The 24,593-nt window shown below is 35.6% G+C and overlaps 2 protein-coding genes and 1 pseudogene across 5 annotated transcripts; 2 read left to right on the forward strand and 1 right to left on the reverse strand.

Moving 5' to 3' along the window:
• Window positions 1-120: 120 nt before the first annotated feature.
• RPL9 (ribosomal protein L9) lies at window positions 121-4,319 on the reverse strand. Of its 3 annotated transcripts, none has more exons than XM_039844981.1 (8): window positions 4,206-4,319; window positions 3,714-3,760; window positions 3,504-3,619; window positions 2,859-2,954; window positions 1,795-1,927; window positions 804-884; window positions 479-593; window positions 121-208 (listed from the first exon to the last, which is right to left on the reverse strand). In XM_039844981.1, exons 1-7 carry the CDS (start codon window positions 4,283-4,285, stop codon window positions 487-489), a joined length of 660 nt encoding a protein of 219 aa, XP_039700915.1. In that variant the 5' UTR covers window positions 4,286-4,319; the 3' UTR covers window positions 121-208; window positions 479-486. The 3 variants fall into 3 exon arrangements, with proteins under 3 accessions (XP_039700915.1, XP_039700918.1, XP_039700917.1); XM_039844984.1 differs by having other exon boundaries at window positions 4,132-4,230; XM_039844983.1 differs by lacking the exon at window positions 4,206-4,319 and adding an exon at window positions 3,870-3,894.
• LIAS (lipoic acid synthetase) lies at window positions 4,317-19,833 on the forward strand. Of its 2 annotated transcripts, none has more exons than XM_039844979.1 (11): window positions 4,317-4,527; window positions 5,264-5,436; window positions 6,508-6,601; window positions 7,203-7,283; window positions 9,039-9,195; window positions 9,282-9,339; window positions 13,641-13,769; window positions 15,285-15,430; window positions 16,356-16,426; window positions 17,245-17,356; window positions 19,499-19,833. In XM_039844979.1, the coding sequence occupies exons 1-11, from the start codon at window positions 4,450-4,452 to the stop codon at window positions 19,549-19,551; spliced, it is 1,152 nt and encodes a 383-aa protein (XP_039700913.1). In that variant the 5' UTR covers window positions 4,317-4,449; the 3' UTR covers window positions 19,552-19,833. The 2 variants fall into 2 exon arrangements, with proteins under 2 accessions (XP_039700913.1, XP_039700914.1); XM_039844980.1 differs by having other exon boundaries at window positions 4,317-4,482.
• LOC120587983 (60 kDa heat shock protein, mitochondrial-like) lies at window positions 10,247-13,142 on the forward strand (annotated as a pseudogene).
• Window positions 19,834-24,593: the final 4,760 nt, after the last annotated feature.

Consider the following 24,593-nt stretch of genomic DNA (forward strand, 5'->3'; position numbering starts at 1 on the left):
TACTAGAATAAGATCCTGTTCTGTTCCTTCTGTTATTGTTCTTTGCACACTAGAATTTACTTAACTGTTTACTTGCCAAATAGCTGGAAAGGTTAATCAGTTTAAGAAAAAAGTCCCAAATCGATACACGATTTTTATTGTGCCTTTTAAATTTCACAGGTAAGTCTCAGGAATCATCCAACATCTTGGCATTTCTGTAGCTGGACAACTGTAAAAAGAAATTGAAATGCCTGTAAATCTCCATCAATGCCCTTGCCCAGGAAAAGTTCTACTCTAAATAATCTAAAACATACTTTAAGATGATGACTTACTGGTTCATATTAAAAATGAGTCAATTCCAGCTCTTATTCTGCCAAATTTACTGTGCTTCAGAACACACTTCTTCATTTTGTGGCATTACTACAACTCCAGTTTGTTTCTTAGTAAATTAAGATCCCCAACTAAAGCAGTAAAACTTATAGATACTACGAGGACCTACCTTTGACCTTATTCATCAGCCTGCTGAACTGTTCCTTTTTCAGAAACATAAATACCATCCAAAAATTTTCTGATATCCTTGTTTTTCACTGTTGTGGCTTGTTGAATCAAAGCAGCTGTTAAAGAGTGTAAAACATAAGACAATTACTTTATCAGCCAAACCTATCTTTAAAAGAAAGCATTTTATATATAAATACGTTATACTTAGAAAACATGAGCACCTTTGGGATAGCTTTTTAATTTCCACAATTAAAAAAGCTCACTGAATTAACAGAATATCATGCATTCAACTACTAGACAAAATTTTGTAGGCAGAACATACAAACCTGAATTTGATACAAGTTCAATGTCGTTTCCTTCAAGAATTAACTCATCTTTCTGGGCCTGAGATACTGAACAAGCAACACCTAAAAGGGGAGAGGGCATTTACAATGTCAACATAAAATCAAATCTTCAGAGGAAATATTTAATTTAAATATATTTAAGTAGCAACTTATTCCATTTAAAATTCCACAGAACAAATGAAACTTCTGAGTTTTGGTTTTACAGTATCCGATTTATCTGAGCCAAAGTTCTGTTTGCATTCCTGTTTGAATGAATGTGAGTACTTAACAGACTCTGTGATTCAATTAAGGAGTATGAGAAGATGGTACTCAGCTAGTGAGATTTAGCTGTACAAAGCTTATATAAAGTTTTATTTCTACTACATATATTTAGTATCCCTCAAAGTTTACGTAAGGGTCCTATCTAATTAAATGTTGCTGACCATATGTAACATTCCCATAGAGCCATTAAATTAGTACTAAAATTCCCTTTTTCCCATCCTTCCCAAAGGAATCGAAAAGCCCTGAACACTGTTTTAAAGTTTTCTAATGCTTCTGTTTACTATGTTATCAGGCAAGAACTGTTTTAAGTACATTTCAATTTTAACTCATTTAATCATAAGATGTTCCTCATTTTACAGATGAGTAAAATGAGCTACATAGAGGTAATGTGCCCAAGGTTGATAGTGAGATCTGAGAACTGAACCTAGGCAGAGTCTATGCTATTAATCACTACTCAAATGGTTTAAAAACAAACAAACAAACAAAAAAACCACAGCTACCATGCTCTGCGAACTACTTGAATGTAAAAAAGCCTTCGGGAATTCCAACTGGTATGATATATAAGGCTTACCTACCGCTAAGAGTTATTATAAGCATAATCAAAAGTCAATCTTGAAATCAATTTGGTTTTATTTGTAAGCCAACCCGATACACCAGCCTTCACACATGTAAAGGAAAAATTTCTGAACCATATGTGACAGTTTGCACATACCTGACCTCATCCGAACCCTGCGGATGTATTTCTCACCCAAGAAATTTCGAATTTCAACAAGAGAACCATTCTCCTGAATAACGACGTTGATGGGGAAGTGAGCATACACAGACCTCATCTTGTAACGAAAGCCCTATGTTAAGCAAGCAATTAACAATGATGAGAAGTTTGAAAAAAATTCAGGTTTTAAATTTTAGAGTCCTTACAGACTTATAATTTTAAAATGAAACAGTCCTCACATGGCACTCATTGTCAAGGTTTTATAACAACTGTCACCTGAAAGAAGCCTAACGAAAATTTTACACACAAACATGTTTCAGTGTCTCCTCTGGACTATCAAGTTCCATAAGGAAGAATTTATTTTTACTACCTCCTATGCCCACAGTAAACAATGCTAGCTTTTTTTAAAAGCCCCAAAGCCCTTCATCTTGAGCATCAGACTAACATTTACTGAGTTGCTTACGCCAGAAGGCAAGAATTGAGAATATCAAGACAGGCGCCCTGCTCTCAAGGAACTTAGCTTGGGAGCAAGGGGAAAGTGACAAGATAGACTTATAAAAGAGATAAGTACAGAGTGCCATTATCAGATATACTCAAGAGTTTCAATGAAAAGAAAAACATTTCAGTAAAGGCAGAAGCATAAATTTTATCTTAAAGGCTGAGGGGAACGGGGTTTGGCAAGAGAATAGTGATATAAAACATGCTTTTGGGGAAATGGACAGGGAACTCAGATGTTAGATACCAACAAATCAAAGCCTACCTTATGTGCTGCTACATTTTCTGTTAAAAAAACACACCCTGATGATGTGAATCTAATTTTGCATGAAAAAAAAAACCCATCAGCTTACTAAGACCATTTGGACTTTCATTGTATTTCTCACTTATTCCTAAAGACCTAAGAATACCTATTAAACAGATTTGCCAAAATCACTTTTCCATGTTCTAGAGCTCAAGCAGCTCACTAAATTACATGCATAATCTAGTCACTGCAGTACTTATGTTGCACAAAATACAGCCAAGAAACCTCCCCTTCCTAAACAAAGTGGTCTGATCGCTCTGCTTACCAGTGTAACACCCTTGATCATGTTCTGTACATGACTACAGATAGTGCGAACAGTAGCCAGTTCCTTTCTATTTCCCCACCATTTGTCAACTCGGAGCTGTAACAGAACAAAAACTTTAGCATTATTCACATAATCACTCTAAATTCTAGTATGTCATAATTAAAGTGCATGATTTTAACTGGAAAAATGCAACCACGTAAGTCCTCAATAATTAACATTTTTATTACTACTTATCACAGGTACACAATTTCATAAAGGAATGACAACCTAGAAACACCTGCCTTTGTACAACTTGAATCAAACTTCACTTCTAGAAAGCTAAAATACTAGATTTAAAGTCTACTGCCCAGTTCCTAAGATTCTTACAAAACAATCATAAGGAAAAATAAACACAACTTGTAATAGTATTAAGACCTTCCATTAATGATGACTACTAGTATTGAACATAATCCACTCAGAATTTGGTTTTCCAACTTCGCTAAAACAGTAACACTGAAACTTGCTACAATTTTGAATGCGAGATTTTAAGTTAAAACATTAAACCTCAATTCTTTAATTTTTAAAGCAACCAAATTTGATGCTATTGAATCATAACCTTCCAAACAAGCAATTGAAGTGTCCAAAAAAAAAAAAAAGACATCTCACCCTCTTCTTTTTCTTTCCAAGGAGACTGAGTTCTACATTGATGTGATTGAAATCTCTCCGCAGGGTGCCTCTGGGGCCCTTCACAATAACTGAGCGTCCCTTCAGAGTGATATCCACTAAGAGAGAATGCATTTGTCAGGCCTCGGAACAAGGTGTACAGCGGGTAGTAGACATAAAAAATTTTTAATAAATAAAAATCGAGTCTCCTACCATTTTCTGGAATGTCAACAGTCTGATTGCTGAGAATGGTCTTCATCCTGAAAAATAAACACTTGGGTAAGAAGGCCGGCAGAGTCTGCTTTCCACTAATCTATCCTAAGCTCCACTCCCACCAGAAACCGGCAGGCAAAAGTCCGGGGAACGTATATAAGCACCTACACGGAGAGCGGCCCCCTGGTGCGTCCTAGCTTGCAAGGAGCAACTACTAAGCGGGTGACACGAGGCCCAGCGGGCGAACTCCAGCTCAGCGCAACCCTGTGAAACTTTATCAGGGAGGCGCCATCCCAGCGAGGCTGAGGTTCGGAGGCAGGCCTAAAAGCCCAGTATAGGGCTCGAATCCCAAGCCATCAAAAACATAAGGCGCTCGGGCGCAGGAGTACAACCAGAATAAACGTTCGGAGCGTCAGACCCGCGCGCCGCTAGTTTTCCTAGAGCGGATGGCTTCAGATTCTCGCAGCCCACCAAGTACTGAGACAACCTCACCTCGCAGTAGCTGCAGCAGAGAGAGACCGACCTCCGTCATCACGTTCTTGTAGCCGTAACGCCTCTGCGTATGGCGTCATGAGCGCGCGACGGTACTAGGCTAAAGTAGCCAATCGCGAGGCAGCTCAAGTCCCAACGGGTCAGTGGTGGCTCAGGTGCTGTGTATAAACTGCGACGGTTTGTCCATCTGCCTTTTCCCGGGAATTAGTGATCCCTCAACCCTACGAGGAAACAAAAGAGGGAGATGTCGATACGCTACGGGAGCGTCGTCCGCACGGTGAGGCCCCGAGTGAGCGGCGGGGGAGCAGGGTGCGGGCGTCAGGTATGGGGGTCCCATTCTTCAGAGCGCTCAGTAACAAGGACGACACTTAACTGAACGTTTACTTGTAGCCAGGCACTGTTGTAAACTTTTTCATTTAATTCTCCCGACACCCCTATGAGGTAGAATCTCTGGTAATGGTTTGTTTATAGGTTCTCTGGCTAGCGCTGAGAGCTTTTTTCCCTGCTTATCAGTGATTTGTACCATGTATTTTTTGGAGCACTATAGGAGCATTGTCATGAGCACCCCCAAATAACTACTTTGCGTTGGGCTCTTACTCTGTGCTAGACAGCACTATGGATGCTGAGGACACAAGCCTGTTTGTTCTCTAGGCTTTAGTGGGAGACATGGACAAGTGGAGTAGCCATCGTGCAGTACCGTAACAGGAGCTCTTTTTGAATTATTGAAGGTTCTTTTGCGTTATGTTTACGGACTCGTGAATTTTAGTGTTTGGCTGGATGGTCACACTTGTGTTCAGATTTAGATGCTAATGGTTTCTTACGGGCAACAAATATACACAATTGACCCTTGAACAACATGGTTCTGAACTGCTGAGGTCCACTTATACCCGGATTTTTTTTCAATCAGTACTTATACTGTTTTTGATCTGCATTGATCTGTACCATTTTATATAGGGGACTTGAGCATCCTTGGGTTTCGGTATGGGGGGCAGGGAACGGTGATTACTAAATAGGTTAAAACCCCACTAAATAAATGTCACAATGAACTCTCTTTTTAGGTTTTTGTAAAATATTTATGCAGTCCACTCAGAGCAGTAAGTTCCTTGCAAGATAAAAAAAAGGAATTGTTACAGAATGGACCAGACCTTCACGATTTTGTATCTGGTGATCTTGCAGACAAGAGCACCTGGGATGAATATAAAGGAAACTTAAAACGCCAGAAAGGAGAAAGGTAATTGAAATTTTGAGATAATTTTAATGTCTCATTTCCTCATTGTGCATTATTTTTAGATATAACCAAGTCTTAAAGCAAGGGTTCCTAACCCCCAGGCCACAGACTGGTATTGGTCTGTAGCCTGTTAGAAACCAGGCCTCACAGCAGGAGGTGAGCTGCCGGCTAGTGAGTGAAGCTTCATCTGTATTTGCAGCTGTTCCCCAGCACTAGTATCATACCTTAGCTCCAGCTCAGATCATCAGGCATTAGATTCTCATAGGAGCACCAGTCCCTGGTGCCAAAAAGGTTGAGGACCGCTGCCCTAGAGTATATTTTTAATCAGATTTGTTAAATTTAGCTTAAAAGCATTAGAAGGAAGTAATAACAGACATAAAACAGGTAATCAGGTAAAATTGTTGGAATCCTTTTTTCTGTGCCCTTTGACGGTTTTCTTTCCGCTTTCCTAGGATTTAACCATCCTGTATGTCCATCTGTTTTCTATCTACCATCGAATTTCTTCAGAAAGTAAAGGTTATCACCTTGTTCTTAGTCTATTAGACCTTGATAAATTTATCAGTTTTTTATTGTTACTAGTTGTTGATAATCTAACTTGTTGCTTCTCCTAGTCTATGTGATTATGACCTGCGAATACCTGGCCTTAATTTCAAAGAATTGTGAGGAAATTTCATGCAGAGGGCAAACTATTTTGCTGGATACTTTACCCAACAACTTCCAGATCATAAATGGGTGGAAGTCAAGGGGTGTCTGATACTATTCACTCCAAATTTTAGATTTTTTTTTTTATTTAATCATCATCATAAAATCTAGAAAGTACACCTATGGGATCTCTCCTTATTATGAACAAATATAGAACTTTTTGCCAGTATTATTTATCGAGGAATGAGATGTTCAACGCTTCTTTATTCTTCTATTAGAATGGTGTTACTCTGTGCCTTTGCAAAAATTGTAAGAGTTAATCTAGGATTATGGGCAGAAAACATCTTAACTAGGAATTGTAATAGAGCAAAGTAACTTCAAATCTGTGCGATCATCTGGGAATGTATTTGTTAATGCTTGGCTTTTCCTCAGGTTAAGACTACCTCCATGGCTAAAGACAGAGATTCCCATGGGGAAAAATTATAATAAACTGAAAAAAACATTGCGGAATTTAAATCTCCATACAGTAAGTTATCAAAGTGTTAAGTATTTCTCTTAACCATAGTCAGAATGTTTCTACATATGTGTAAGTGAAAAATTAATACACATATCAGTAACAGTAAGGAAGGTGAATAAAGATGTTTAGGTTGCATTACTATCAGTAATGGAAATATATTTAAAAATCATTTTCCCTGCAAAAGAAATAAAAAGTAATTGTATTTCTTCACTTCTCATTTAATAGTGAAAGATAAAGAGATTTTTCTGCAACTTAGGAAATGAGGGTTTGTTTTACATTACAAATTAACATGTTTGTTGGAAAGAGTATAGTATTAAATGTGAAACATTATATATGCAATCTCAAATGTTAACTACACCACTTTAATTATTCAATATATATCTTTCCATACCTTTTTCTTTGCACGTATAAAATATATACATTCATATGGTTTTTAATTTAAAAATGAGATCTTAATATATACAAAGTTTGGCAATTTAACATTATTTTTATATAGTGAATTTCTTCATAAATATGTCGTAAAGATGAGCAGTGTAAAATGCCAGATCACTAATTTTTCAATTGGTAAATATTTTCAGCCTGATTGAATTCTGTTCCCTTTTACTCACAGGTGTGTGAGGAAGCTCGATGTCCCAATATTGGAGAGTGTTGGGGAGGTGGAGAATATGCCACTGCCACAGCCACAATCATGGTAAGGCCAGCCTCAAACTCTTAAGTTTTAGTGTAGAAACTGAAAAGAACTATTTTATATCTTTCTCTTAAAAATATGCATTATAAATCTGATCAGAGTTTTCATTACATAGGAATTTATGAGAAATGTGAAAAACTGACAGTAATCCAGCCTGTTATGATCTCATTGTTCTCTGAACAAATCTATTATTGATTCTTCCATCTGTCTGACAGCTAATCATGTGCTGCCTTGAGGTAGCTCTACTGTTAATTCTTAGAAATGTTACTTATGATTGCTTAACTTCTTTTTCCCACTAAACAAGAATTTATTTTTCTCTCTCATGGGTCTTTCAGTTAGCTGAGGTTCAGCTGATCTTGACTGGGCTAAGCGGGACTCCAAGAAGTAGGTTGGGTTCGGGTAGGCTCTACAGAGCTTTATTCTCCTTGGACCAGCAGCTTTTCAAGGCATATTCTTATCTTGGAGAATGGAAGAAGTACAAGAGGGCAAGCCAACCACCTACACACATTTGAGGCTTCTGCTTGGTCATGCCTACTATCATTCTGTTAACCAAAGAAAGCCAGACATCAGTAGGGTTAGAGATATAAGCTTTTCCTCCCATGGGAGGGCCTCACAAGTTATATGGCAAATGGTGGGATGCATAACCTTAATATGGTGGAGTAAAAATTGTGATTAACAGTGCATTCTACCATATTTATCCCAAGGGGTATTAGGGTTAAACTTAAATTGTATGCAACTGAAAGTTCTTATTTATCTGGGACTGTCTGATAAACTGTTGACCTGTACCAGAAGGAGGTTATTTACACAATGAATTTAGGATTCCTATGAGATAGTGCTCTTTCTGGAATAATACAGAGCCAATCCAAGTTACAGAGCTTATCCAAGTTACAGAACCCCAAATCTGGAAGGAAGAAGTGATTCTGAATACTCCATAATGGAAGTCTCTGGTTTCACCCCTTACCTGGTCCCCTTTTCTGTTATTGACTCATAACTGGTTCCTGGGGAGAGTTCATTGTTTCAATAAAACTGAGAGGCTCGGCCTGAGTACCATTGCTGTGAGTCCCTTGTGATATAGTTAAACCTAAAGGGGGAGAAGAGCTTTCTGCCCTCAATCACAACCCAACCCCTACTTTGGAGCTTTGAAACTCCAGTGGCCCCAGAACATCTGTAGTGACTGTGTTTAGAAGGGGGCTGAACTTGGTAGTGACCTGTGGCAGCAGAACCGGTGTCCTGGAGAAAGAGTGGTATCCATGGAAAGCAGATTATTAACTTTTTATGTTTTCTGTTTCATCTATTTAACAAGCTATGCCTCTGTTTAACTCCCACAGAGACCTGCATATTGATATGTTAATTAAATTTTTAAATTTCTTTTAAAATCATTTTTGTTAATAATAAATAGGTACAAAAGAACCTGTATAACGTATGTGTAAATTATTAAGAATACGAATACAACAGACACCCTGATACCTCTGGTTTGAAAGGAAAACATTATCTTTGAACTCCCCTATGTATCCTTTGCTGATCCCATCCCATTTCTTTTTCCCTTATCACTATTCTTAATTCTGAGTTTGTTTCCTTTTCTTTCTGGTTTTACCACATTACATTTGTATTCCTTAACTATATTGTTTACCTTTAAATGTTTCAAATTTCTTATAAACAATCAAATTGTATTCATTCTTTGCAGCTTTATTCTCTCAACATTATATTCTTGAGGATAATTCATCTACATTGATTTAAATTGTAACATCTCTATTCTAGTTGATGGGTGACACATGTACAAGAGGTTGCAGGTTTTGTTCTGTTAAGACTGCAAGAAAGCCCCCTCCACCAGACGCCAATGAGCCCTACAATACTGCAAAGGCAATTGCAGAGTGGAACCTGGATTATGTTGTCCTGACATCTGTGGATCGAGATGGTTAGTGTGTCATCATTGCCACTTCCTGAAATTGGCTCATACTAAGTTGTGACATCATGTTAAGCAGTGGACTCTTTTGTTTCTAGATATACCGGATGGAGGAGCTGAGCACTTTGCAAAAACTGTATCATACTTAAAGGAAAGGTACTTCTTTTTGCATTGCTTATGTATTTGACTTTTTTTGACCCATATAAATTCAGTTTATTTAAGGTTTTTACCTTAAAGCAGTGATTATTAACCTTTTCTTGGCAGGGGGTAGTTCTAAACCCCTCTGATAATGTGCTGGAAATTATGTGGAGTTTTTTTCTCCAGGAAAAGAATATTTGAACATACAGATTCAATATTCGCAGAAATTTTAGGGATTCAGGGGCACAAACTTATCCATGGACCTTTAGTCCATAGAGTCCCTGCTTAAATTTTGAGTATTAGTCTAAACACTGAATAATTTTTTTTAAATTAAGTTTATTGGGGTAACATTGGTTAATACAATTATATAATTTTCAGGTGTACATTATAATTTGACATCTGTATATTCTATTGTGTGTTTACCACCCAAAATCCAGTTTCCTTCAACTATCATATATTTGACCCCCTTTAACCGTCTACCTACATCCTCCTCTCCCACCCCCTACCCTCTGGTAACCACTAGTCTATAGTCCGTGTCCATAAGTCTCTGTTTGTTTGTCCTGTTCAATTGTTGCTTTTAGGTTTATATCCCACATATAAGTGATACCATGGGATTTTGAACGTTTTCTGTCTGGCTTATTTATTCGAGGTCCATCCATGTTGTCACAAATGACAGTATTTCATCTCTTCTTATGGCTGAGTAATATTCCATTGTATATATGTACCACAGCTTCTTTAGCCAATCATCTATCATAGGACACTTCAGTTGCTTCCATGTCCTGGCCACTGTGAATAATGCTGCTATGAACATCGGTATGCAAATATCTTCTCGGATATGAGTTTTCAAGTCTTAGGGGTAAATACCCAGTAGAGGGATTGCTGGATCATATGGTATATCAATTGTTAGTTTTTTGAGAAACCTCCATACTGTTTTCCACAGTGACTGTACCAATTTGCAGTCCCACCAGCAGTGTTTGAGGGTTCCTTTTTCTCCGTATCCTCTCTAACATTTTAAACATTGAATACTTTTAAAAGAAGTATAAAACTACAGCCTTCCTAGCACTGATTTTGAATAAATCATCATCTAGAAGTAGTTACGGTAAGATATTATTGTTAAGTAAAATATGTAAGTTTTCATATAGATTTTATCTGTATTCAAATGGCCTTGGAATTTTACCCATAATCCACATTTTCATTAATATTTTAATCTCATCAATTTAAAAAGCATTTAAAAAAGGAGTTATGCTAATTTCCTACAGCTCAGTGCTATTATAATACCTGGCACACTTAGTAAATGTTTTTTCAGTTGTTCCTCCAATATTTTCTATCTTATTTTTTTTTATAGTTTATTTTTAAAATTCTGTTTGTAACTCAGTTGATTTCAAAAATTACTAATGTGTCTCAACTTGCAGTTAAAAAACAGTGAGAGAGGATGTATTCTATCAACATATCATAGTATCAATGACAAGTTGTGTATGTGATTCTTTCTACATCTGTTTTCTCAGGAAACAGCTCCAGATACTTTGCATTTGGTTTGTGGAACAATTTATCAGCTGTCCCAGTCATTCTATTGCTGTTAAAGGGAGCAGCTCTATGACCTAATTCACATTTTAGTGCTTGAATGCATAGACATAGCCACAATATAAATAGGAAGAATAGCTTGTATTTCATTTAAGCAAAGCTTTTGACACAGCAATTCAGAAAATAGTTTGTAAAACCCATAGCATGATTCACTTGCTGTCGATGGCCTACCTCACCGCCTCACAGAAATGCTACATTTACACGAAGTCCTTTGCCAGATTAAGCCAGTGCCTGGGGCACTGGCTCCTAATCTTACTTGGGCTTATGCCAAAGATGTAAAATTTAGTGCAGATGTCCAAGCCTTGATACTTCAAGGTATAGACCTTTTAGCTGGTACTATACCATCATATGGGGCCAAAGGGAAGAACAGTGATTAATAAACAGTTGGGGAAGTCCCAGAGTAACAAAAGATGGTGTGACTGTTGCAAAGTCCATTGACTTAAAAGATAAATTTTAAAATATTGGCCACTAATTCAAGATGTTGCCAATAACTCAAATGAAGAGGCTAGGGATGGCACCATAACTGCTACTGTACTGGCATGCTCTGTTGCCAAGGAAGGCTTTGAGAAAATTAGCAAAAGTGCTAATCCAGTGGAAATCAGGAAAGGTGTGATGTTCACTGTTGATGCTATAATTGCTGAATTTACGAAGCAGTCTAAATTTGTGACAACCTCTGAAGAAATTGCTCAGGTTGCTACAATTTCTGCAAATGGAGACCAAAAAATTGGCAACATCATTTCTGATACAATGAAAAAGGTTGGAAGAAAGAGTGTTATTAAAATAAAGGATGGAAAAACACTGAATGATTTAGAAATTATTGAAGGCATGAAATTTGATTGAGATTGTATTTCTCCATACTTTATTAATACATTGAAAGATCAGGTAGGTGAATTCAAGGTGCCTATGTCCTGTTGAGTGAAAAGAAAATTTCTAATATCCAGTTTATTGTACCTGCTCTTGAAATTGCCAGTGCTCACCGTAAGCCCTTGGTCATAATTGCTGAAGATGATGATGGAGAAGCTCTAAGTACACTTGTTTTGAATAGGCTAAAAATTGGTCCTCAGGTTGTAGCAGTCAAAGCTCCAGATTTTGGTGACAACAGAAAGAACCAGCTTAAAGACATGGCTATTGATACTGGTAGTGCACTGATTGGAAAAGAAGGATTGACTCTAAATCTTGAAGATATTCAGCCTCGTGACTTAGGAAAAGTTAGCGAAATCATTGTGACCAAAAATAATGCCATGCTCTTGAAAAGAAAAGGTGACATGGTTCAAATTGAAAAATATATTGGCAAAACTCCCAGGAGCTGTGCTGAAGGTTGGTGGGACAAATGATGTTGAAGTGAATGAAAAGATAGAGTAACAGATGCCCTCAATGCTACACGAGCTGTTGTTGAAGAAGGCATTGTTCTGGGAGGGGGTTTTGCCCTTGTTCTGTGCATTCCAGCCTTGGACTTATTAACTCCCAACTAATGATGATCAAAAATTGTTATAGCAATTATTTTTTAAAACACTCAAAATTCCTGCAATGACCATTGCTAAGAATGCAGATGTTGAAGGATCGTTGATAGTTGAGAAAATTATGCAAAGTTCCTTCGAAGTTGATTATGATACTGTGCTTGTAGATTTTGTGAATATGGTGGGAAAAGGAATCATTGATCCAACTAATGTTGTAAGAACTGCTTTATTGGATGCCACTGGAGTGGCCTCTCTGTTAACTACAGCAAAAATTGTAGTCACAGAAATTCCTAAAGAAGAGAAAGACCCTGGAATCGGCAGCATGGGTGGAATGAGAAGTATCATGGTCTAATTCTTAGAATAGGTTTTACCATTATTAATGAGATCTGTGAGAGGAGGCTCAAGGCAGTGCTCCTTACCTGTAACTTCAGAGAAGTCAGTTGAGGAAAATAACTGAAGGCTGCCTGATGTTTAAGAAAACTCACTGTAACCATCAGTTACTGGTTTCAACTGACAACATAATGGTTTACTGCTGTCATTGTCCATGCCTACAGATAAATTATTTTGTATTTTTGAATAAAAAGATATTCGTACATTCCTGATAACTAAGTGCAAGAGCCATGTGCTGCTTTCGACTTAGACCATGGAGACAGGTGCTTGCCATCACCTGATGAGAATTAGAAAGCAGCCTTTTTGTGGCGAGTAAGAATAATTGTGTACAAAGTAGTGAAATATTATGTGACAACCTTTATGTAATAAAATTTTTTTAAAGTTTAATAGAAACCCGTAGCACTTGTATAATATTTGTCTAGAGAAAGGGAGGAGGACACTATTGGATAAATTTTTTAAGAGAAATAAATTAATGTAATCAAATAAAATAATGTTTACATTCACTTAAATGTCCCAATTTACTTTCTAAAGAATTAAAAATATATGTTTAATGTTTTAATATTTATATTTTAATTCCTTTAGACAGTATTTTTTAAATATTTACTCAATACAGTTTAAAAGCCTATAGAATCACAAAATTTATTCTGATCATTATTTGCATGCAGATGTGTTTTAACCATTACATATAATTTAGTATTTTGGATTTATTTGTTTTTTCCATTAACTAGTTCATGTATAAACATTTGTAAGTTCATGCTTTTCTTGGCAGGATTCTAAAGATTACTGTGGTGAAACTGATACAGAATGAGTACGGGCAATTTCTATTTTGAACAGCAGTTATGTCATTTATTTTCCTCAGTTTAATATTTATCTTTTCCATCCCTCCCATAGGAATCCAGAAATTCTTGTGGAATGTCTCACCCCTGATTTCCGAGGAGATCTTAAAGCAATAGAAAAAGTTGCTCTGTCAGGATTAGATGTGTATGCACATAATGTAGAAACAGTTCCAGAATTACAGAGGTGATTACATATACACAGTAATATTGGGAATTTAGAGGGTCAGAATCCGCTATATTTTCTCACTTTTTTTCAGGAGAGAACTTCAAAACTGACTTTTATAAAGAAGTGAACTCTTATTTAAAAAAAAATATATATATATATATATATATGTTTGTCACAGAAAAATCAAAAATGTAGCCAACAAAATGACTGTAAATATCACCCATGATATTTCTACCCAGTAATATCAATTACTAACATCTAAGCGTATATATACTTATGTATTTATATATGTATGTGTTTTGTTACACACATAATGAGCATCTTTTTTTCTTTTTAATAGTGTATTACAAGTGCCAATTATTTTTTCAAAGACTAGTTTTCAAAAAAAATTACACAAACAGTTGCTTTGCTTATAATTCTAAAAAACAGACCTTTAAAATGCTATTGGCATTAATACATGCAATAAATAATACTGAGGAAAAACTGGTATCATTCAGATGTATTTTAAGTCTCTTTTTAAAAGTAAAAACTTTTTTTTAGTAATTTGGTAGTGATTTTATTAGCTTCTCTACATTGTTCTTTGTTGGAGAACTTGAAAGAAGTATGATAAACAATAACTATTTCCACTAAATCATAAACAATAGGAAGCATAACAAATTCAGTGGAGAAATACTTTCAGAAAGTAATTATATTCTGTATTATCAGTTTTGTGGTTATTTTTAAATTCATAAATTTGTTTCCTCTCTTCTCTGTGAACCGGTCTCATTAAAAATAACAGCCACAACAACAAATGGATTACAAAAAATGAAGGTGCATTTGAATTCAAATGAATGCTGGTTTAACAGCAACTTTCTGTCCTTTTGGCCCTGTCCCCATTTAAGCCATGATGGTTTGGCCCCTGTTGAAGTCTGGCACACAGCCTGTTTCAGCTCTGTTATATCTCATGATACCACCACCAGTGAGTGGTGCCAATATCCCTGGTTTTGCTTAAGAAACATTATCCTTTCCAGTGAAAATTCCAGAATCATGTATTTTTTAACCAAGAGATGTCAATGTTGCATACTCACCAGCAGAGGGCAGCTCAGTCTTTAGAAAAGAAATGAACATAAAAGTTTCAGATCTTTGAAATGTGGGTGCAGGTTAAAGTTTTTTTTGTTCAGCATCAAGATTTCCTTCTACTCTTGTTCTCCCTTCAATACCTCTTATAATTACTCATTTTGAGCTTTAAAATTCTGGTTTCTTAATAAGTAATTCATAAATTGAATTCCATTTTCATTTTCTCTGCCCCTGTCATATCTCATGATACCACCACCAGTGGCCGGGTGCCCAAACTTGAAAGTCAACAGAGCTTGGTGGCCCAATGAAGCCTTATTTTCTACCCTAAAATAACAGACATTTGTTCACAAATTCTACCATCGAACTATATCATATGATAAAATGTCCAGAATGTAATTTCTGGTGTTTCAAGTTGCTTGCATAACTATGTACTTAGTTGAGCTTGTCCTTGCTGACAACAGCCCTGCTGTTTTCAAGGAAAGTTCGTGATCCTCGGGCCAGTTTTGACCAGTCTCTACAGGTGCTGAAACACGCCAAGGAGATTCGGCCTGATATTATTTCTAAAACATCTATAATGTTGGGTTTAGGCGAGAACGACAAGCAAGTATATGCAACAATGAAAGGTAAAGATATTGAAAAATGGAGACTCCCGTTTAATTTGCGTAATAGCAGGAACCCCACTTAGAAGACCCTGTTATGCCTTCATAATCTCAGCGAAAGTGCTAGTAAAAACAAACAGTATATGGTTATAAACAGCAGCATACAAAGGAAAGGAAGTGTATTTTCTTAGAACTTTATGGAATGAAGTACAGGAAGTTCAGGATATACAATTTCCTGTTTTATTCTCCACCCTTTTATCAAGTAAGAATATGATTTTGTCTACTTGTATTATTCAGTCATTGGACAATTTTTGAGAGCCATCCAGTACTAGGAGCTCTGGCTGACACTGACATTTCAAAGATGATAAATCCAAACCTTTGAGGAAGAGCTTACTTGTAGCATTGTCACATAACATGATATGCTTCGGACTTTGCCGAACCTTAGTCCTATAGCCTATTTGTTTTGGGCTTTTTATGTTTTAAAATATAAAAGCTTTTATTTACCTGAGGGTCCTTAGCCTTCTTGCAATTATTGGATCAAAAAGTAATAAGTTCAAATAGTAATTAAAAGCTACTCTTTACCACAATGCATACAGTTTTACTAGAAAGATTCTGATGTCAGAGATCAACTCATATCCCCCAGAGCATCTCTTGTACATTTATCAAAAGCCTAATACAGCATGTTATGTCTATAATTAAGAGTCATTTGTCCATATATCAGCCCCACATGACTGTCTTAATTATTCCTCTATTTTCAATTTTTACCATATTTCCTGGCACATAAATACCTTTGAATGGATAGATACAGTCTTATTTTCTAATACCAGGATTATAGACCAGGATAAAGGACACACTGTTCTGAAGTAAAATTATGTTCTGGAAAATTAAGCTTAAATCCAGAATTTTAGCATCATAAAAACATCTGCTAATGTGTGCTTGTTTTCTCTAGCACTTCGTGAGGCAAATGTAGACTGTTTGACTTTAGGACAATATATGCAGCCAACAAAGCGCCACCTTAAGGTACAGCTAACCTTGAATTGGCAAATGTTTATTGGTAATTTGAATTAAATCTTTATTGTACATAGGTAAAATTAAGAAGCTGTCGGCAAAAATATAATGTTCCATGTATATTCTCAAATTTCAGTTTCCATTTTATCTGCATAAAGCAGCTACACTGTCACTTATTTGCTGTCCCCAAAATTATATAACCTAAGTGAACCTACAAAAAAATTTTTTTTAACTTGAGAATGTACAGTGGAACATTATACTAAAAAGCCAGCAGCTTCTTAATTTTAAAATTTAAAAGTTTTTTAAAAATTGGGAAATTGCATTTATACTCACTTGGTAATCTTGCGATTTGTTTTAGAGTTATATAAGAGCCAGAGATAAGAAAAGTCAGGCTTACTATTTTTATATCAGACATTTATTCATTCAAGAAAGTTTTCTTGAGTAGTGACTATGTGCCAGACACAATGCTAAGCAGAAGATACAAGATGAATAAGACACCATCTTGTCCTTAAGAATCTTATAGAAGGGACTAATTTTTTATTATACCTATTAGCCAAATAAAGGAATGATACAGATATATAATCTATAATCTCATTTTCTCTTTCTCCATCCTTTGGAGTAGTTAATATAATACAAAGTTAAAGTTTTCTCTTTTCTCTCATATTCCCTCTAAGTGGGGTGGGGGACAGTGAGGAGGGAGAGTAAGAAACCTGGGGACGCTTGGTTAAATTATAACATGAAAGCCACACTGAATGCATGGGTATAGATTTTCTATAGAATCAAAATGGTTTGTGAAAATTCTAGAATCTATCAGAATTCTTTAAATCTAGGTTGAAGAATACATTACTCCTGAAAAATTCAAATACTGGGAAAAAGTAGGAAACGAACTTGGATTTCATTATACTGCAAGTGGCCCTCTGGTGCGTTCTTCATACAAAGCAGGTAAGTTAGACCACAAGGAATGGTTTTATGTAGACCATAACTTTCCACATTGCAATTATAATAGCTGTGGTTGTCTTTTGTGGGGTAAAAAGTGTTTTTCTGGAACATCCTTAGGAGATTTGCTCCATAAGGGTCATATTAAGGAAAAATTTTCTCTTAAACCTGCTTTGTTCCTTAAAGAAAAAATCCTTCCCCCGACCCTTCCTTTAATAGCTCAGTTACTATGATGAAAGCAGAAGTAAACGGTTTACTCTATATGTGGATTTCAATAATAGGTTATTCAGAAATGACAAAGATCAGTCAGGCATATAACATGGTTTTCTGGAAAAATGTATATTCATTTGACAGTGATATCACCTGTCTCTCCAAACTCCCAATTTCAGATCAGTTAAAACCTTGAAAACTATCTATTCAATAGCACTGCTGCTTGCACCAGTATATTTGTGTTTTTCCTCCCAGAAGCAACAGAAAAAAATGCTTAAGATTATTTTCCCTATAGAAATTTTTAGTGTTTTTACTAGCTATAATGCCTTTTTACACCTTTGTGATTTTAGCTCTTGATTTGGTCAATAGTTTGAGCTGACTTATGAAAATAAAAGCCTTTTCCAAGAAATAAAAAGTCACGTAGTAATAGCCATCAAAAGGTCAATGAGAACATATCTAAAGATTGAATTTAATCTAAAAAAATGTTTATGATGTTTTCCCTGTCAGTTAAACTTAACAATTAAAAATTTTGAAGACTATACAGCTAGTTATTTTTTGGATAGTAATATAATAATAATAAATAATAGTAATATATTTAGTAATAATAGTAATATATTAGACTCTGATTTTGTAATAAACTATATTACTATTAATGATCTTTTAAATGACATTGGAGTCTAAAAGATATGTTTAAATTAGGCATAAATTCTATTTATAAAAATTTATGTGCAAGTATTGATAATATTCATTGTGTTCTTATAAAGAAATTGAAGACATTTTAATGTATTAACAACAGCTTATCCAAGTTACAAAACCTAAGAATTTGATTCAACACTGACAGGATGTGGGGACTTTGGAAACCAGTAACTACAAGTGATTCATTCTTCAAGTGGTCACTGGCAAGCTAAAACTATATATAAAAGATAGAAAAAAAAATCAGCTTTCAGAGTATTTAAAGTACAGTGATATCATTTGAGTTTTTGTGGGTTTTTTTCAGAAAATTTCTAAATTCATAAGGAAGTGAATTATGAACTTTTTAATGCTTTTTAAATTACTAGTAAGATCAAATTCTGGTATGTAGAACATTAGACTCAGATGATGGATTAGGGTCTGATAATGTTGATTCTACTGTTATCAGATTTAGAGGAGGTATGGAGCCGCACACATTATTCTTTTCATTCCTTGACTAGGTTATGAGCTTTGGAATTCTTGGTGATTGTGTACGGAGAGGATCATCACAATTCTGCTTGTATATTAAGATGACAAAAGTTTATCAGACTCCACATAAAATCAGGCCTACAGTGCTGTGAGCTCTGCCAGTAAGCATTGTGCCATGCTGTAACAGTGATAGACTAAATGGAACCCTAGGACCTGAAAAGCAGCTAACTTATTGCACAGGCACAACTTAAGGGGTCAAGAGAAAGCCCATTATAAGTAAAGATCTCTTGCTTCCCTTAGAGGAGAATAAGCTAAAGAGATACCATCAGATGAGTCTGCTCAAATGCAGCAAGTTCTGTTTTATAAACATCAGATCCAGGCTAATAATGTAGCAGAATTGCTCTCTGAAATTAATTGTGCAAACAGCAATACTTTTATCAGTGATAAGGAACAGATAGTACATGTAAAGTGGAATAAATGTATAGAAGCAGACCCATCGATACAATAGTCACCCTTTATAATATTGAGTTACTAGAAAGAAGAGTAGAAACTGGAGTGATAAAAAAAAACTTTTTTAAGAACAGCGACTGATCATTATTGTTGGGGGAAAAGGCCAAAGATATAGGGGATATGTGAGGTTAGAAAATTATTGCCATTGAGATTTGAGAAGAGAGAAATGCCAATAAATACAAAAGTCTTCTTTAAACGGAAACACTAAAGTATAATTATTCTGAAATTACTTTAAAGTGATACTAATATATTTTCATTTTTCTTAAATAGGTGAATTTTTCCTGAAAAATCTAGTGGCTAAGAGAAAAACAAAAGCCCTCTAACATTTAACAAGACGTCAAGATCACAGGAATTTTTAAAATTTGATTCCAACTGATAACAGGTAGTGTCAGGATACCTACACTTCAGTGGATGAACTCGTTTTTTATTTTAAGAAAAATGTCAATAAGCCATGCATATTTAATTATAGTAATTTATTTGTCTTTTACCGTGTCTTCTATGTCCCAATAAACAATCACTTTATATGATGTAATCATAAAACATCTTTATGAGTTTACTGTTAACAGTATAATTTAAAAATACATTAAAACTAATATAAAATAATATTGAATGTCAACTCTAATTGAAAAATAAAAATTAAGAAAATACATTAAAAACTTCTAGACAATCTTTCAAGACTGTTACCTGTACATCATTGACACAATTCATTTCTGAAAAATGACATGCCGTAATGAATCAGTCGACATAGTTTGAGACTATGGTCAGTTTACTTATGATTAACATGTTTTTTCCATAATAGTAAAATATCATTGGAATAATTTAGAAAGACTTAAGAGTTTAAGTATGGATTTATTTTTACTTTGATACCACTACTTTAGACCTGCAAAAACAGTTTTACATTAGTTACTTGTTTAGGGCTTCTATGAAACTAAGACCTTGGTGTTGTCCAAGACTGGAAAATATAACCTAAAAATAACAATATTAACCTTCATTTTATAATAGTTTGCTACATCTGCATGCACTCTCCCATTATATGATAGTAATGACCTGAGGAAGGAGTTTCTTTCATAAATACGAGAAACTTTTGACTCTGAATCTTATCTTTCTAGTACATCTTAAAAAGGAAGTCTTTAGAAGGCTGAACTAGTATTTTTCATAAAAATAATCCATAACTTTGAAAATTAGTTACAATTTAACTCAGGGGAACCATTTATACTTTGACTCACTTTCTTTAGACATCCTAATAAATGTCACTGTGTAAAATTAACCCCATTAACTTTAATCTCTGGCAACCACTCCCTAAAATCTATTCTTTCACGGGAATAATAGATTAGACTCTGATTTTGTCACAATCTGGGTATTTTCTAATTCTGCACAGTGGAGGGTAATAGTAATGGAACATTTTAGTGAAGGAATCATTTTGTCAAATGCAATTTTCATGGAATCCCAATGTAGAAAAAAAATGGCATTGTATTAATACAATGTGAAAGTTTCAGATTGGTAACAATTATATATAAAAAAAGTAACTGACAAACTAAAGCTATTTTGGTACAAATGTAAAATTGGGAGTCATGAATGACATTTGCAGTCTTGTCAGCCTCAGCAGTCTTATTCCTTTGTTTTGTTTGTTTGTTTGTTTTTTGTTTTGGTTTGGTTTTTTTGGTTTGGTTTGTTTTGGTTACACAGTACTAAGAAAAATCCTAATTGGTACAGCTAAATAATAGTAAACTATAAAAAATATTAAAACGTAAGACTCAAAACCATAAAACTTCTAGAAGAAAACATAGGCAGTAAACTCTCTGATATTACTAACAGTAATTTCTTTTCGGATATATCTCCCTGGTCAAGGGAAACAAAAGAAAAAATAAATGAGACCACATCAAACTAAAAAGTTTTTGTATAGTAAAGGAAACCATCAACAAAAAAGACAACTGACTGATTGAGAGAAGATATTCGCTAATGATACATCTGATAAGAGGTTGATATCCAAAATATATAAAGAACTCATACAACTCAACAACAAAAAAAAAACAATTAAAAAATGGGCAGAAGACCTGAACAGATACTTCTCCAAAGAGGAAATACAGATGGCTAACAGACGTATGAAAAGATGCTCAAGGTCACTAACCATCAGAGAAATGCAAATTAAAACCACAATGAGATATCACATCACGCCTGTCAGAATGGCTATCATCAATAAATCAAAAAACAAGTGTTGGTGAGGATGCAGAGAAAAGGGAACCCTCATACATTGTTGGTGGAATTGCAAATTGGTACAGCCATTATAGAAAACAATATGGAGGTTTCTCAAAAAATTAAAAATGGATATACCTTTGATCCAGCAATTTCACTTCTAGGTATTTATCCAAAGAAAACCAAAACAATAATTTGTAAAGATCTATGCACCCCAGTATTCATGGCAACACAATTTACAGTAGCCAAGATACGGAAGCAACCTAAATGCCCATCAACAGATGATTGGATAAAGAAATTATGGTTCATATATACAATGGAATATTACTCAGCTATTAAAAAAATGAAATCCTACCATTTGCAATGACATAGATGAACCTAGAGGTTATTATGCTGAGTGAAATAAGAGAAAGATAAATACTTTATGATTTCATTTATATACGGAATCTAAGGAACAAAAAGAAACTAATCAAAAACAGACTCACAAATATAGTGGACAATTTGGTGACAGACAGACAGGAGGGAAGTTGGGCTAGGAGAATGAGGTGAAGGGTTAAAGAAGTACAAATTAAGTCGACAGTTGGTCATGGGGATGGGGAGCATGGCATAGGGAATGCAGTTAGTATTAATATGATAGCCAGGTGCAGGGCCAGGGGAGGGAGGGAGCAATTGGGGGGATGGTTTTATGAACCATATAGATGTCTAATTAATGTACTGTATGTATACTTGAAATTAATTTTAAAAAATATTAAAACACCTCTTGCAAACTCAGAATACTCTCCAGTTAAACTTAATCCAAAAACTTGAAAGAGGAATAGCAGGAAATGTTTGTTTCAAAGTGAAATCACAAATAGTCTATTCTGGATTTGTTATTCAGTCACTTAGTGTTGCATTAAGTGACCATGATACTATGACTAGAATATGTGACCAAATGACAGGGTCTTGTTGGACATTTGAGTGGTGAATGTGCTGTAGAGGTATACTTCCTTTCACAACCGTACAAGAATGGACAGACTTGAATTTTAAAAGGCCAAGGTAGAGCTTTGACCTTGCTAAACAATTATGAATTAATAAGAAGCACATTTAAATGCACAGACACGGCAAGAGGTTCTTGATTAGACAGCAGAAATTAATGCATCTGTGGTCTTCAACATATGAAAATTTATGTGCCCATTTCAGTATGTCTGATTTTTGTCTCTGTAGCACAAATGGCATTTTTAAGAAAACGAAAGTGATAAATGCACATGGCTTTTAAGAAAACTAGTATAGGGGTCCCTGACCCTTTTCCAACCACTGAATCAGCCAACCCTGAAACACACCTCCCATTTGGTGAGATAATAAATGACTTAATTAATGAAACCAGTCTGAATAGTTTTCTCTTTCTTGAAGCTGAAAACACCTTTAGAGCTATTACATTAAGAAATATGAGCACTAGTGGCCATAGGAAGAAAAATGGGAACAACCCAAAGAAAGATTCAGAATGTGAGTAGAGCAAAATAGCAGGAGCTGCAGCTAAGAGGGACATGTCATTCATTCCCCTGGGGACTCAGAGGCTACACAACTTTAACATATTTATGTTAATAATACATCATTTTAATGTATTTTACATTGGGCTTCCATAAAAATGTAATTTGACAATGATTCTTTTGCTAAGATTTTGGCCACCACATTTTAATTTCAAGAGCTCTTCTCTGATATTCCTTTTTCTTTTTTTTTTCCAATAGCATCCTGTACTTGTTTCTTAGCTACAATTTCTCCCATTTTTCTCTCTGAGGATAATTAGATTTTTGAACTTACGGTTCCTCTGCATTGAGCATTGTCTCTGTTTCTTTTGTTGATTTTGGTCTCTGCATTTTGTGTTGAAGGCTCCTCAAAAGTCTGGTGATCCTTGCTCTACATGCATACTAACTGTTGAGCCACTCTAAAACTAACTGGAAGCTGGGGTGGGGGAGCTATCTAATAGAGCTTTGCTGTACAGTGCTTAGGGGGTGAGCTGGATTTTTCAATGGACTCCCAAATGTCACAATTATTTCTCTAAAGCCATTTAAGCTTTTCAAAAAAATCTCAAGTCTCTTGCCTTGAGGGTTATAAACTTGGCTGCCAGCTTTCTCAGAGCTAGATGAATAAAAGCAAGTAGGATAGGGAAGTGTGGGTCTCTGTTCAGTATGCAGGCTTTAATCTAGTTCCTTTGTTTCCTGTCTGGCATCTCACTAACACTCCCCAAGTCTGAAACTTTCTTATTCTATTCCTCCTGAAAATAAACCTCTATCCTATGAGAGTAAAGGTTGGGGAAGGTTCTCTTTGTGTGAGGTAGTGTAGAGACTTGGGTGCATCTAACTGTTCCTTATGTAATCTTCCACCTAAGTCCCCTGTTTTCAGGCCCACACTTCAGCTCCACATTTTGTATCTGGTGCCTCCAGTTCTTGAGATCTAAGAGGCCAATTATCTACATCTAGAAGGCAGTCCCTTGCGTGGGCATTGAAGTTTCTCCTTGCGCTTCTTTGTTATTACTTTGCCTCCCATTGCTTTCCACATTCTAAAAATTGGTTGGCATCGCTCATCCACTGGTGCCTGCTTTCCCTTTCTTTGTCCTTGTCTATTTATAGCTTTATTCTTTTGCTGCCATTTTAGTAAGGTTTCAGGAGATAATGAAAATGGGACAAGTGTTTAATTCAATACTTACAACCGAAAGTCAGTCCAGTCTTGATCTGCTGACTTTGCTTTAGGGCAAATAGGCAGCTGGAGTAAACTTCACCTTTGTGCGCATACTGCATTTTGTTTTTATCTTTCATGGCCATTTTCATATTTGGTCAGTCATTTCTGTATGTCTTAGCTTCTCTACAAGATTGCTCTCATTCATCTATGTCCTCTTTCTTAGCACCTCACAGCATTTACCTTATTGTGGGTACACAGACACCTACTTTGAAACATTTTAAATAGGGTTACCTGAATGTGAGTATAAATGAGCTACCTAGACAGCTAGATCTTACTTTCACTAGCTCATCTTGCCGAACCCTACCTTCTCTTTCCCATTCCCAGCCTCCTGTTGAACCTCAGACCCCTTTCTAGTAAGTAGTTGGGAGTTCCCAGGAAGATGAAGGAATGTACTCACATCCTTCTCAGCTGCTGCCCTATCCATCTTCTGATTCTTTCACCGGAATGTTATTCCATT

Source organism: Pteropus medius, unplaced genomic scaffold (genome assembly GCF_902729225.1).
Source record: "Pteropus medius unplaced genomic scaffold, Ma_sr-lr_union100, whole genome shotgun sequence".
NCBI lineage: Eukaryota > Metazoa > Chordata > Mammalia > Chiroptera > Pteropodidae > Pteropus > Pteropus medius.